Source organism: Ochlerotatus camptorhynchus, unplaced genomic scaffold, assembly GCF_037179485.1.
Source record: "Ochlerotatus camptorhynchus isolate MF236.1 unplaced genomic scaffold, CSIRO-AGI_Acam_v1.1 ptg000392l, whole genome shotgun sequence".
NCBI lineage: Eukaryota > Metazoa > Arthropoda > Insecta > Diptera > Culicidae > Ochlerotatus > Ochlerotatus camptorhynchus.
This window is the reverse complement of record NW_027040879.1, coordinates 1,056,081-1,072,214: the sequence shown is the minus strand read 5'-3', so window position 1 is coordinate 1,072,214 and position 16,134 is coordinate 1,056,081. Positions and strand designations below refer to the sequence as shown.

Below are 16,134 nucleotides of genomic sequence, written 5' to 3'. Positions count from 1 at the left end.
GAATCAGTAGCTCTTCGTGAGTCACTGTGGACCATCTATGCCGAGTGCGTCACCCTCATTCCGAACAACATATAGCTCACCAGCCTAATCTGTGTTTATCACGCTTATAGCTCAGCATTACTTAACCATCACCACAAAACGGTTCTTTCAGGACCACCATAAATTTGTAAAGTATTTTTTGGACATTTGTCAAGGTCATCAATCGATTGTTAGTTCCCATATCAAGATAGAGCTGGAATTAGGGTGTATCAGCTTTTGTAAACAATTACTTCTTTCGATGATAAATTGATCTTGCTATTGAGTGGAGCTGCATACAAGACAAGATCTTTGAAGGGATGGTAGTAATATTTATTATATTAGACCACGCAGAGCGTTAGCAAAGCAACTTTGTGCATACACAAAAATCTACAAAGAGTGTGTGCTTCTCCCATTTACTTCGCACACTATTTTCCAACTAATCTGTGAGAAAGCGATCCACACAATGAGCGGTACACTCCGTGCAGAGCAGGGAGCGAATATAATACAACAAGGCTAATGTCTTCTTTGAAGGCTTTGCTTACCACGACTGCATACTTAGGAGATGAAAAAGGGCATAACGAAGAAGAATTTTGTCTTTTTGCTGGGTTTCCCATGTGCAACTCTATACTGAGTGGCGCTCTTTGCGTCGGAGCCGTCGGAGCGATGGCTACACATTGTGCTTTCGTTATTTCTGTGTGTGTGTCTGTCGTCTCTTCTCCGCTGCTTTACACTTGCGCAGGGTGAAATACAAGCAATCTTTGTGTTTGCGTGACTTTCACTTTGTTTATTTCAGAAAATCAGTACATTGCTCACATTGAGTGATCAGATGACAATGTCTTGAAATATTATGTACTTAACAAATTTTACTCATTTTTAGTCATAATAAAGGTCATTCATCTTCCACTTATTTCCACTAATCTAATTTAATCTAATCTAATCTAATCTAATCTAATCTAATACAAACGAGAAAGCATCCTGGAAAATGATTAGTTTAGATGAGGTCTAATCATTTTTCTTGTCTAATTGATGTTTATAGCAAATCTGAGATATGATATAAACATCAATACGGCCAGGCCTACTGCGTTGTATTTGCCGCAAAGATGATTCTTGGAAATGAATGGGAACATTTCTTGAATCTACAGGGGTGGAAGGATGCGTGGACATACCTTACCAAACGTTCCGAGTTACTATGTGTAGTTGTGTGTAATGTGTAAATATTTGTTCAATATTGAAGAATCATAAAATAATGCAATGGAAGGATCTTACCGAATTTTTTCCTATGTTGGTAATGATTCTTTTGCGCTTAAAAGTTTCGTTTGATGTATCCGCTCCTTGTTTATCATGGAGTTTGGGATGCAGTTCTTCGTCATTGCTCGTGGTTATGTTTAGTGATGTGATGGCGATCATTTCTTTCACTAGAAACTACTACTTCTGGCTGATCCGCCAGCCTTGCATCGAGCTGGAACCGCAATCAAGCCAATCAATTGCCTCCTCGCTCGAATCCTTCGTTGTGAGTGGTTCCGATGGATACGCGCTCATTTTGTCTTACAGGCAGCAGCAATTTGCGGGAGAAAATTTGCACGTTTGATTTTAACCTACTTCCAGTGGATATCACCGTTACCTCCTGGACTTATTTTGTAACTTCCGGCTTCCGGATCGTTATGCCCTTGTAACTAAACCCAAACGGACACAATTCAACAGCGTACATTAGAAAATTCAGCGGAGATCTGCTTTTTCGCAACGTTTCACGGCGACGGCGAAAAAAAAGTAATTTTACTAAAATTTGTCCACTAGATAAAAAGCTCTTTCAATAAAGTCCAAAACTAAAGCGATAAATCAATAAACATTTGTTTAACCACCAGCCAAGATTTAAAAAATATATATATCTATTCACAATGTTAAAAAAAAATACCCCAGCAGGCCTGGGTTCAATCCCAGTCGGCGCCGCCGGGATGTTCTGAGGCATAACATCTCTGATCACGCCTTCCTTCTGAAGTGAACCTTCGGCTGTTGGTCCCCGGCTCATGAGTTGATGGGTCGATAAGTAGGGTCCAGGAGTGGGAGCTGCCTCCCTGGCGTTGGTAGCATTGGTGGTCAGCACGGAAAACAAGATCGACGGAAAACAAATCAATGAAAAAAAAAATGATTCAAAAAATGTTCCACTAGGGTGTTCGCTCTATTTTGCGATACACTGTAGGTGCATTTTAGCCAGCCTTCCCCTACCAACCCAAAATGAGAAAACGAAATCGATTGTCTTGATATAATTTGAACCACCCTAACCCACGGAGAATCCCATTTGGCAAATACATGTACGAGTATGTGCATTTCGCAGTTTGAATTGGAAACTTGCCTCCGCCAAGCGTTTGCAGATCGTTTCGATTTAATTGGAGCTCCGGTAAATTTTGGTTCCGAACCAGCATCGATCGAGAAAGTGCCAGCATGATACGGCAACCAGTGACGCACACATTAAATTAATTTAACAATCCGATTAACTCTCAACCGGTTCCTTGTCTTTGCGAGCAATTTCCGCAAAGAAAAGGATACGGGACAGCCCCATAGCTCTCCAGCAGGCTTGTGTCTTGCCTTCGAAATGTGAACTGTCGGGTTGCAGTTTCTGGTTATTAGTTGGTACGGTGGGGTGGGCATGGATGGGGTACAAAATTGCCATTGTCGTACCCCTTCTTCCCGTGATGTGGCGTCGTACTTGGAGACGGAACCGTCTTGGGTGCTGCTGCGACGCTTGTGGTGTATGGGTGGGTGTTAATTTTCACTCTCCAGGATGCCAACTTGGTTCCGAACGACGACGATGTCACCCTGCTGTTGGCTGCCGCCGGTTTCGACACCACCGGAATGGTGGTATTGTATTGTATTCTCTGTTTCAATCGAAACGGTTCCCAATATACGTAACAACCTACTTGCTCTACACTAGTCCGTTCGTCCGTCGTCGTCTGCCTGTCTGTTGGGAGAATTCTGCCGTGCCGAGCAGGAAGAGCTGCTGCCACCCTAGGGATAGTGCTATAGTGTTGCAGCACTGCACTGCCTTCGGTTGACTGGTTGATTGTTCCCGGGAAACGGAATGAGATTGGTTTTATTTTCGATTTAACTTCGTCTACATTAGGATGGTTTAATTTTATTTAAATGAATGTGAATGTTAAATAACATTTAATTGAATGACATTACCATTCTTCTTCGACGCTACCGCATTGGGTTGGTGTTTCCGGAATGAGTTAGGCATTTATAGGTTGCTGTTTCTACTTCAGGGATATCCACATTGTTCAGTCAGTGCTGAGCTGAGCGCTTGGGCATGAGTAATGTGCGTTTGACGGGGGGGTTGATACAGAGATGCAATATAATGCATATAAATATACTGAGTTTGGCTACCACACAACTGGTCGAATGAAATGCTTCAGGATTTTGCATCCAAAATGCAATAATCCTGATGCTATGGGCAACACTGTCATGCTTGGGTCGAATAGAGTTAGAGAATGCTTTATGTAGGGTGCGCTTTAAAATAATACAATATACTTTTGAGATGAAGAATGAAAGGGATTGTGAATGGATGTGAAGCACGGTACATTTCAAGCGAATGCGAGAGAACTTTTTGTAGTGCAGTGTAGACATTGTGGGAGCGAGTTAATCTAAAGTTGGTAAATATTGAATTTCAGTTGTACCGCATTCACAGGAGATGAATGTTTGAGAATAAATATTTGCTCTACGTATATACCAACATATAACGTATGCCATGTGGCACGATTTATAGATACAACACAAGAAACATAATATATCTAAATTGAATGTTTAGCTATTAGGTAACTATTGGGATGAAGTTGATCATGTTAAAGGTGGTAGGTAACCATTTTTTTTGTTTGTGTAAAAACTTTAAGTTCAAAATTAGAAACCAATTCAAAATAATGTTTAGCTAGGCGCTACAGCTACTTTATAAGGTAAAATAAATGTTATCATGCATGACGCTTGTTTAATTTAAAATTTGGGTTGTCTGGAAGTTCTTTATTAACATATTGTGTGAGAGAGAAGGATTAGTATTTTCCATTTAATTCCACTAATTTATTTGCTTATCCTTGACAGATACGCGTATTTCGTCTACAATGTGCAGATTTCTTCAGTGTCTTGTACTAATACTCGAGTATTAGTACAAGACACTGAAAAGGTCTGCACATTGTAGACGAAATACGCGTATCTGTCAAGGATAAGCAAATAAAGTAGTGGAAATAAATAGAAAATACTAATCCTTCTCTCTCTCATTATACAGGTCCGGACTAAGACACTAAGACGCCCACATTCATCAGGATAAAATATTGTGTTTTTATCTTTAATATGCTTAAACCATATATACTTTAAACTTTGTGCTCCGGCACTTTTTCACTCGTGTTCCGTAGTGCATATCTGAAACTAAATATTTGATAAAGTAATAATAATGATATTACCAAATATGTTTAAAGAAGAGATATTAAATCAAAACGTTTTATAGTTTAAAAGATTCAAATATCTATGTCGAATGATTTTCAAGACAACGTTTCAGCAAAACACACTCTCCAAGAAACATCTCCTACCGGTGGTTCTCTGGATAGACCATGCAATGGTGGAATCTATGGTCAATGCTGGAAGAGCTCCTCATCGGGAAGCGATATGATTTAATTCAATCTTCAGGAAAATCTTCCAGATTTTGTGAAATTCGCTTGCTAGAATTACTAAATTTATTACTAGAAAAGAACACAGAACCAAAATTATGGGATGGATTTTTTACTCTTCGTGCAAAGAAGGTGTTTGTGCTACGTCATATATATGTACATTAACGGTTTGTTTTACAAATGGCTCAAAAACAATTCGACGAGTTACAAAAGAACGAATGGACAAAAGGTCGAATGGACAAAAGGTTGAATGGACAAAAGGTTGAATTGAGAAAAGTTTGAATGGACAAAAGGTTGAATGTGCAAAATTTCGAATGGACAAAAGGTTGAACAGACAAAAGCTCGAATCGAAAAAAGCTCGAATGGAAAAAATCTCTAATGGATAAAAAGTCGAATGGTTCGAAGAAGGACAAAAGGTCGAATTGTCCGAAGCGGGACATAAAGTCGAATGGCTCAAAGACGAACAACAAGTCGAATGGACTCAACGTTGAATGGTGGCAAAAGGTCGAAAGACCAAAAGAGCAAATGGTTCAAAGAGAGACAAAAGGTAGAATGGTAAAAAAAGAGAAAACAATATAATAATGCACACAGATATCCTAAGAAAATCGAAGAAAATTATGTTTCTTACAATCAAGCACTGATTAATTTTAAGAATAATCCCGAATTATTCCAGCTACTGTAATATCTGTGGGGTTAGCGGACGAGAATTCAGAACTGATTCGATCTGTGTGAGAAGAGTCTGAAATTCGTCGTACAGCAAGCTTCGTGACCCTATCGTTCTCTTCAGTAGCGTTTTGAACGATTTTACAGCACTCTCCCACAAACCTCCGAAGTTGGGTGAGCGCGCGGGAATGAAACGAAATTCGATATTGTCGTTCGCTGCATCTCTGGTCACGCTGTCTTGGAATTCCTGGCTGATGAAGAGTTTGCGTAGTTGTTCTAGCTCTCGTTTGGCTCCGACAAAGTTTTTGGCATTGTCGCACATAATGATGACAGGTTTTCCACGTCGAGATGAAAATCGCCTGAGGGAAGCTAGAAAAGCTTGTGTTGTTAGGTCAGCCACTAACTCCAGGTGCACAGCTTTCGTGACTAGGCAAATGAAGACGACGACGAAACATTTCACAGGGCGAGCCCGGCGCTGAGGATAAGCGACCAGAAATGGACCACAAAGGTCGATGCCAACACGTTGAAAGGGAGTGCATGGTGTTACCCTCTCCGACGGAAGGTCAGCCATTAGCTGCTCATGAACCTTCGGTTTGGTACGAAAGCAGCGTACGCAGTCGTGGATTACCTTTCTCGCTAGATTTCGGATGTTTGTAGGCCAGTACTTCCCACGTACAGATGAGACCAGTAGTTGCTGGCCAGCGTGAAATAGATTCTCGTGGTACTCAGTCATGATGAGCATGGTAAGAGGATGACGATGATCTAATATGTACGGATGCTTTCTACTTGTTGGAATCTTAGCGTTTCGTAGCCGGCCGCCAACGCATATAATGCCATCTACAATCTTTGGATTCAGAGATGCAATTCTCGAAGAACCTTGAACTTCGCGATCTTTCAACAAATCAGCATACTCTTGGGGGAAGCATTCCTTCTGTGCCAAGCGTACCAGCATTCGAAGTCCATCGTCGCGTTCGACGAGCGTTAGAGAACCTTGTTTCCGACATCCTCGATTGGCAACCTTGGCGTTGAAGCTGAACCGCCGAATGTACGCTATCAACCATACGAGATCTCTTAATGATGAACGTAGACTGAATATTTCACTTGGTTCTATTCCTTGCAATGCTGCGGCTACTACGCTCTGATTTGGCTCGGATGTTGGCCAGTTTGCTTCATCTTGCAACAGCCAGTGAGGTCCATGCCACCAAAGGGATTCGTACTGCAGCTGTGGTGGAGCCATTCCACGAGATATAATATCTGCTGGATTCTCCGTCCCGGAAACATGATTCCAGGTTCCGTCCTTGGTGATGTGCTGGATTTCTGATACGCGATTTGCCACAAACTCTTTCCATCTGGATGGTATCGATGCCAACCAGTGTTTCACGATAGTGGAATCCGTCCAGAAGTACGATTCCACAGTCATGCGAATGCTGTTGATGACCTTCTCGAAAAGGTGTGCGAGTAGGAGTGCTGATGATAGTTCGAGGCGAGGTATTGAAAGAGATGTCTTCTTTTTCTTGAGATTTTCGAGAGGAGCAACTCGAGATTTGGTAGTGAACAAGCGAACTTCAACTGTGTCATCTTCCGAAATGGTTTTGATGTAGATGCAAGCCCCATAGGCTTTCTTCGAAGCATCGCAGAATCCATGTAACTCAACCCTTTTCAATGATTTTGTAACTCCAACCCAGCGTGGAACCGTTAATCCATCCAATCCGATCATGTTTCTCCGATACTCCAGCCATGTTTCTAGTAGATCGTTGCTCAGTGGATCATCCCAGTTACATTCACGCTTCCACAATTCCTGGACGAACAGTTTGGCTTGAACGATAACAGGACCAATCAATCCCAGAGGATCGAACAATCTAGAGATGTCCGAGAGAACAATTCGCTTGGTTATGATTCCTGATTCAGTCCATTTCGGTGTGCTGAAGTGATAGCAATCCGTCCGTGGTTCCCACTGCAATCCCAGAGTCTTTACTGTGGAATCAGCTGATTCTAGGGTCAAAATAGTCCGATCGTCCCGCAGATGCTCCGGAACGTGCAACAAAATCTCCTCGCAATTTGAATTCCACTTTCTCAGCGTAAGACCTGCAGAATGCATCAAGTCTACCATTTCATCGACGAATTGTTAACCATCTTCTATATCGTCAACACCAGATAGCATATCATCGACTTAGAAGTCGTGTTTCAGCACTGCTGCCGCTACTGGATGTGACTGCTTTCCATCTTCTGCTAGCATCAGCAGACACCTTGTAGCCAGATAGGGAGCGGATGCGGTTCCGTAAGTTACGGTGGTCAATTCAAACGTTCGGATGATTTGATTGTCGGGACCCAACCATACAATCTTCCGGAGTTTCCGATCTGGGCCACATACACCAATCATGCGGTACATTTTGGCAACATCAGCTACGACTGCAAAGCGATGGAGACGAAAGCGTAGATTTATGTTGACCAATTCATCCTGTACGACAGGTCCGACCATTAAAGCATCATTTAACGAGACTCCTGTTGACGTTTTGCAGGAGGCGTCAAAGACTACTCGCAGCTTCGTTGTAGTGCTTTCGGGCTTCAGAATTGCATGATGTGGCATATAATATCCAACTCCATTGTCAGCATTCTCTTCGAAAACTTCAACCATGTGTCCCATGTCCAGATACTCCTGAATAAATTCCGAGTACATATTCCTCAGCTCGGGGTTTGCTGAAAATCTACGATCCAAGCTAAGCAGTCTTCGTACTGCAGTGGATCTTGATTCGCCAAGTTTCTCGATGAGGAAATCCTTTTTCGGCAGAGTGACGATGAATCTCCCGTTTTCGTCGCGTACAGTTGTCTTCGCAAATAAATCCTCGCAAGCTGATTCTTCTACGGAATGTGTGCTGATGGTTCGACAGGTTTCGACTTCCCAGAATCTGGTTAGCTGGTCATGTAACTCAGCAGTTGAGCAGACATTAGTAACGGAACGCGAATCGTTGATTGGGCTATCCGGTACTCGACCAGACACGATCCACCCAAATACAGTATTCTGCAATGTGGGTCTTTTGTCCGTTGCCCTTAGCTGTCCATCCTCCAAAAGATCCAAATAGTATTCTGCCCCGATGATTACGTCTACCGGACCAGATTGGTAGAAGTCTGGATCTGCTAGGAACGATGACTCGGGAAGGTTCCACTCCGACGGATTGAAGCTGGCAGTAGGCAACGATATAGTGAGCTTCGGCAGAACGAAAAACTGCATTTCTTCTTCGAAGGGTGAAATTTCTGGCGTTCTTGGAGCAACACCTGCACTGACCCGTTTCGTTGATACACTCTGTGCTGAGCCAATTCCTTGCACAGACAGATAGGTGTGTGAGACTCGAAATTTGAGTTTGTTCGAGAACTCCTTGGTCATCAAGCAATGTTGAGAGCAAGAATCCAACAATGCTCGAGCTAGCATGACATTTCCAAAACGGTCTTTAACTCGAATGAGTGCCGTTGACAAGAGAATGTTGTGTGTAGGTGTTTTGGGGAGTGCAACATAATTCTGGCTTGTGGATGCTTGACCTGTTGGCTGTGTGTTTGTGCGTTGTGAGTTTTCAGTGTTGGTGGGTGCATTACTTGGCTGAGTGTGTGCTTGTTGGTTCGGTTGCTGTGAGTGTGGCTGTGGCTGTCGTTGTGGTGGATTTGAATCAGAATTTCTGTTCTGCGCGTGTGGAACGGAGGATCTTACCGTGTTTATATGTAGCATTGAGTGATGTTTTTACCTGCAGTGGTGACAAACTCCTTTCTCGCACGTTCGTGACCAATGACCAGGGTGCAAAGAATTTCGGCACAGCTTACTCCTGACGACCGCTTCATTCCGCTCCGTGATCTTCATTTTCTGGAACTTGGCACATTGGAATGGTGTGTGCCAGGATTCACCGCAAAAAGGACATCTGTTGGGCATCTTCACCGCAGCATGACAAACCCCAACCTTCGACTGACGTTGATCGGAACTGGTAGATTTCGGTGGAGCAATTGATTGTAATACCGAACACTGATTGCGCAGGAAAGTCATCAGATTCTGGTACGTTGGTACTTCTTTGCTGTTGTGATTAGCTTCCCATAAACGCAATGTTGCTGTATCCAGTCTAGAGCACATCATATACGCAAGAATAGTGCTCCAATTGGCAGTTTGTTCTTCGATCTTGTCCAACATCTGCAAGTTCTTTTCAAACTCACTGATGAGGTGGTTCAATCCATCGTATGACTCCTTTTTGAGTGGCTCTAGCGAAAACAGGGCATCCAGGTACGCCTTCACAATGAGTTTTTTATTCTCGTATCGATCTTATGCAACCTCATAATTTGCAGCGGAGAGTTCGATGGTATTGATTTCCTTCAAAGCATCTCCCGTAAGCGATGACTTCAGGTAAGTGAATTTGTCCATTGGGTTCAACTGCGCATTCTGATGAATCAAACTCTGAAAAGTATCACGGAACATCACCCACTCACGCAATTTGCCACTAAATGATGGCAAACTGATTTCGGGAAGCTTGACCTTGGAAAATGTTGTTGTTGTTTGGGGATGGTGATTATTGTGCGGGATTGGTTCTTTGGCAGGAAGTAGCTTCAACAGATCCGACTTCAGCTTGCAGAAACGGTTTTCGAACTTTTCGACAGTATGGAAATTCTCCTGTTCCCGAGCAGCCTTTCTCTTGGGTCCAGCTTGTTCAGCATCGCTTGCTTCTTCATCGTCGTCATCGAGCAGCACTTCGATCTTCTCACGTAATGTGAAGAATTCCGCATAAACAGCATCCAAACTTTGCACTCGAACTTCAATCTGACACTCGTCTCTATTGTTATCGAAATGTTGCACAAACTTCTCAACTATATCCAACTTTTGTTGAAGAAAGCGCTCTCGCTTCAACAAATTTCTTAATCCAGCACTCATCACTGATCACTTTTATTCAAAACTTATCAATCACTTGCACTGGCAAAAAACTATCACAGTATTGACAGATCGACTCGACGTTCCACTTACGCGTATCCGCGATCGAACTTTCAACCCAATCGACAGCAACGAGGGGGAATCAATCAAAAAGGAAAATAACAGCCAAACAACCCAGCAGAACATCGAGACCAAACAGATCAGCGGACACAACTCATGCACCGTACCAAAGAAATCAGAGCCTCACATGCGATTCAGAAATTTTATGTTCAGCCTTTCCTCGGTAGGCCACATGCATCAAGCCACCGTTACATGCACAACACTTTCCTGCTTTATTTCAATTGCGCCAAACTCCATCAATCGGTTTCCTCGTATACAGCATCTGCAATCTCGATGGCGCCGCCGTAATCCTGCGATGGCGCACCTATTGTGCCACAAAAGAGGGCTCTGTCCGTGCCACGAAATGGCGCTTCGAATCTTCCTGTGATGGCGAACTGCAGCTTCCAAAATGGTTCACCATTCACTCCGGCCTTTGTCTTCCGTTTTCACCGATGCCGCTTTTCAAACCACTTCTTAGTGAAATTCACTATTTTTTACCGACTTCACAGTCCTTTTTTCGCGAAATTTCGCAGATTACACTTCTCGCGTACAAACGAGCGAGCACTGTCCAGAGTTCGTCTTTACATAGACAACTGTCCTCGACACAAGTGTCCACAAACCGATCCTGACCGTCCTACGGATCCGGTTCGAAGGACCAAAATGTTTATGCGCGCACGGACACTGGATCGCTTTCGGACACTCTTAACAAACATGTTCTTGAAATGCACTGAACATGAAACACTTAGCTTCGCTTCACAAAAACTGTTTTATTACGGATCTATGAAGGACGAGTTTATTCCCCGGCGGTATGATGTTAACTAACTTTATTCTCCTACCTACATGATCAGCTGGCTAGTGAGAGTCCGAAGACTCTCAATAGCCCTTATCTCTAATCTCTTATCAAGAGATCTCCTACGACGAAACAGATATACAAATGAAATGCGACGGACAAAGACAACTACACCTATAAACTTGTGGATCACGTTTGCTCTCCCTGTTAACCCTCGCTTGACCAACTTTCATATTTTTTAAAATGGATATGTATGTTTCTTTGCAAAATTGTAGTTAAGTCAATTCTAAGTAACTTTGCTGACATTGTTTTGCTAGTTTTTAACACTTCTCTTTTAATCAGTCTTCAAGGTGCAGCATAGCACTGATGTGTAAGCAGGCTTTTGCACTTACCTGAGCATTCACTCTATGTTGCACTCAGGCAAATGAACTTGCACCCCAGCATGAGTGCAATAATGTTTACGTTCGAACATCGCTTGCTTCAGCGTTTGAAAAACATCGTTAGTTTTTGGACTCAGCTTTGCTTCCCGTTGTTATTGTTGTAGCGTGGTGGAAAGCTAATTTTTGTGCGAATATCTATTATTTTAAGGAAGTTATTGCTGATAAGAATCTCGGAAGCGGCTGTTATTGTGAAGCTATCAGCTGCCATAAGTAAACTTCAACAAATCCCATAAATAATTTTCCTACTGGTTGTTTGATGTTGTGTATCACAGTTATATGAATTTGTTAATTTGGTTTATTAAATAAGTCAATTAATAATTTTCTACTAAACCTTGAAAAAAGAAGTGTACGAACTTTGACGTTAAGTAAAGAGGACGTTCCAAATATGTCGTGCAAAATATTTTCAATTGTTAACCCCTCTTTTATGTCACGCATCTTTCCATACTTATCATGTAAGGCCCCTCCCCACTTTTTGTTCCCTCTGCATATCTCCATTACTATTGAGAAATGATGAAGCATTCGGTTTTAATACGGTCATTCGGTTTTGATGCGGTCAATCTTGTTTTCATAGCAAGAAACCGATTTTAATTGAAATGTCCCTTCGAAGAGTTAGAGCACCTTCTAAAGGCACGCCCGTTTGTCAGTGAAAATCGGATTCCTTAGTAACAAAATCAAAAATATGACACCGATATTGACCAGTATCAGTACCTTAGGCTCAACCACTTCACCAACTTTACTGTGCATTCTATAAGCATTCTCTCATACACACACCTAAACAACGTTTATGTCCGCACATCGTTTGCTTCAGCGCTTAAAAAAACATCGTTCGTATTCAACTGCAGCAAACAGGCGTTGGCGTTGGAAGGAATGAATGATATTAAAAAAAGAATTATAAAACGGAATAATTCAAGCTGGCATGTTCACCTCTCGTCTGTTATTACTCATAAAGTTGTGTGCTACTTGGGTAAAGACACGGTATTACCAAGCCAGAGGCGGCGGGTTCGATTCCCGGTCCGGTCGAGGGATTCTTTCGGGTTGGAAATTTTCTCGACTTGCCTGGGCATAGAGTATCATTGTGCTTGCCACACAATAGACAAATTCATGCATTGGTATTGGCATCGAAAGCTCTCAATTAATAACTGTGGAAGTGCATTTAGAACACTAAGTTCAGAGCACGCAATCAGCTAATATGCACTAAGCTTGAAATGCGAATAAGATGAAGAAGAAAAAGAAGACAAGAACCATCATTCAATTGTGACGTTTCGTCATTTGAATTGTTCCAAAGGCGCTTCTCACCAATCAAAATAGTCTTCTTAGCGATAAAAACAAACAATGATTCTGATATTTGACCATACTGCAGAACCCTGCCCAGAACCTTTTCTTGTTTGCAATCTCAAAACCGAGGCTCATATCGTCAACAAGAAGAGCTTATGCCCAGAGTTCGATATGGTGCATCTTATACCAGTAACGCACCACGAAAAGGTGATCTACCAGCGTCAAAAGATTCTTTTTATGTTTGACACAACCAGTGATATTAATTTTTGATAATGGTGTATTTTAAGCATGAGCATGAGCATGATTGATCGCCCACGGGCCTGTTCATAAACTACGTAGACAGTATTTTGGGATTCTTCACCCCCCCCCCCCTCCCCCTGCGTAGACAATTGTCCATACAAAAAAAATTAAAATTTGTATGAGCCGTGGATAATTGTCAACCCCCCCCCCCCCCTAAAACTGTCTACGTAGTTTATGGACAGCCCCTACTCTGTTATTGCCAGATCAGCTGTAATTACACAGAGAACCAATAGACGATGCTTGGGGCTAGCAATCATCCTCAATGTGTAAAAACAGGTGACAGGCTAGGCAATACCAGCGCCAGCCGCGTCCGAACACAGGTTAAAAAGGAATGGATAGGAATGTGTTGACGTGACACTCGTTTTGATGAAAGCCGAGTACACCTTTGCACTTCCACGAGGAATCACTGATATATTGGGTAAAAGGGTTGGGTTTGCAGAAGCCTTCGTTTTGGTAAACCATAAGCTGAATTGATATCCTAACGATCCTATAACGCAAAGGAGCTTGGTATTGAACCTATGGTCTTCTGCTCAGTAAGCAAAACCGTTTTCCATTAGGCAAACGAGCTTCTTCTATTGTACTCACATTCACGATTATGTGGAATGTGGAGGGGCTTGAGATTAATCTCATGATGTTCTACTCAGTAAGCAAAAATGGTCGATCTAAGGCCACCAAGCCATATCACATCATACTAGCTACGATCACGTTGTTATTTCAATAATTCAAAACCGGCCCCGACGGTGACGTTGACGAGGATGTTAAATTACACAACACACACGATAATCAAGCGATGTTTCTTTAAGTTTCCTTAAATGAGGACTTGGGATTTATTCAAACTAATACTCGACGGTGGTGCCCTTTACACAAGAATAAGCCTCTACGACCGATGATCTTTTAAACCTGGAGACCAACAAGCTACGAAAAAGTGCTTATGCCTTCATTAAATCCTACTTTTACGCAACGTTCGTTGTTTCCATTTGGTCCTTACGTAAGACTGGAACAGAATTCATAAAAATTCCACATTTTTGCGTTACCGTGCCACTTACTTCACAAAGTAAACTACGAATGACGTACAAATATTGCACATCTCTTAAGCTATCTCGACCAAACTCTACTGCGTTTTAAAATGAGTGTTTTCTCGTTCATATTTCACCGGACCGCCTCGATTATGCGACAAACTACCGCAGCAAAACTACCAACCATACAATCAAACACTGCACAGTGGTCCAGAATACAGATTTAGGTGGAATGATATGTTTTGAGCCTGAAATTGAAACTTTAGACTAAAAGTCTCTTGTACAAAGTTGTTCCTTATAAATAGGCCATCATTTTTATGACAATGAATTCTAGGGTGGTTCCTATTATCATTAAAATCAAAAATCTAACTTTTTTGTTTGAATAAATTAAGGAATACATTCTTCGGCAAAGTTATAGCTGGGTTAATTTCAACCAACTTTGTTGAAAATAACTTTTTTGTATTTCTTAAATTGGCCGATTTAGAGCTATTTTCTCTAATTGAGTAAGGGTGGCTCTTAAATAACAGTTTTTTTTACTCTAGTTTTCTTATTTAGAAGTTCTCAGCAAAGGTGTATTTAGATAACTTTTAGATCTTAAGAAGGCACAAATTTTGCTGTACGAAGTTTGTCAATATCTTTCGTCTATCAAGAGTTATTGACGTTTTTATACTAAAAATATGCACTTTTCAAATGTTAATATCTCTGGTTGGGGCAAAAAAAAAGTATTTTAACGGCATTTGAAAGGGAGTATGTTATTCTCAATAATATGACAAAATTGGAGGTATGTTATTTTTAAGGCTCGTATAAAAAAAAATTGAATTTGTTCATATTTTTTACTACATTTGGGTATATCTTTTTTATTAGAAGAGATACAGGCGACAAATTCGGCTTTAAAACATTCGCCTCAAAGAGTTTTAAAAGTCTCTTAAAGATGACTTTCATGATAAATTTCAAATAAAAAGTTTTGAACAAAGTTGCTTGAAATTAGCTTTGCTATAACTTTGCCGAAGAATGTGTACCTTAATTTATTCAAACAAAAAAGTTAGATTTTTGTTTTTAATGATAATAGGAACCACCCTAGAATTCATTGTTATAAAAATGATGGCCTAACTATAAGGAACAACTTTATAGAAGAGACTTTTAGTCTAAAGTATCAATTTCAGGCTCAAAACATATCATTCCACTTAAATCTGCATTCTGGACCACTGTGCACTGTCAGTCTTCAACCACGGCCCTCATGATCGTGTTAAGGACACACCTAACAACACATCAAAAATTTATCGGCCAAGTGCCAAGTTTGCATGTTTGATCATGACATTTATTTTCTTAGCGAATCATGCTTCAACATGAAAAAAAAATCAAGATGTATTATTCGTCGGCACCTAACCGTAAAAACTAAGGAACATGCATTACGCGAGGTCATCCCTCTGAAAAATGGGGAACGATGAAAAGTAATTTCGATTACTTCCTCGAAGGGACGCATCCGCTCCCGCAAACATGCATCCGATCCCCGATCCAGCGCAACCGGCATCCCTCCCACGCATGCCAACACCACCGTCAGATAGTAAAAAAAAATCCCCTAACTTACAGCGATGCCAGCACACACATACACATCTTCAACTGGGACGTACCCACCAAATCAATATAAAGCTATGTCCATTTAGAATCCGGAATAATAAAATCATCTGTATCTCGGTAACGAATTGATGTACAAATAAGGTTAATACATCAAAATAAAGGTAATTCCCTGTTCTTTTAGGAAAAATATCAATACAAATCATTTATCTTCGTTTCTAATTGCACTTTCTTCTTTATTCCTCCCATCAAACGCTGCACACCTCCGGAGTCAACTTCCTTGGCACATTTGTTCCACATTTTGGTTATCTGAATCGCGTCCCGAGCCGTTTTTCCACTTTTCTTAAGCTTCCGCTTCATTATTGCCAAAATCTCTCGTTTTGCCGGAACTGCGGGCAGTTGGGTGGATTTA

The 16,134-nt window shown here is 41.5% G+C and overlaps 2 protein-coding genes across 2 annotated transcripts; both read right to left on the bottom strand.

Moving 5' to 3' along the window:
- Positions 1–5,340: 5,340 nt before the first annotated feature.
- Positions 5,341–7,440, bottom strand: LOC135710594 (uncharacterized). The gene has a single exon (XM_065233203.1). The coding sequence runs from the start codon at positions 7,438–7,440 to the stop codon at positions 5,341–5,343; it is 2,100 nt and encodes a 699-aa protein (XP_065089275.1).
- A 60-nt stretch (positions 7,441–7,500) lies between these two features.
- Positions 7,501–8,559, bottom strand: LOC135710593 (uncharacterized). Its single transcript, XM_065233201.1, has one exon. The coding sequence runs from the start codon at positions 8,557–8,559 to the stop codon at positions 7,501–7,503; it is 1,059 nt and encodes a 352-aa protein (XP_065089273.1).
- Positions 8,560–16,134: the final 7,575 nt, after the last annotated feature.

Bases quoted from the DNA above. Each gene is read 5' to 3' on its own strand.
- LOC135710594 (XM_065233203.1), bottom strand. From the start codon at position 7,440: ATGGTAGACTTGATGCATTCTGCAGGTCTTACGCTGAGAAAGTGGAAT.
- LOC135710593 (XM_065233201.1), bottom strand. From the start codon at position 8,559: ATGCAGTTTTTCGTTCTGCCGAAGCTCACTATATCGTTGCCTACTGCC.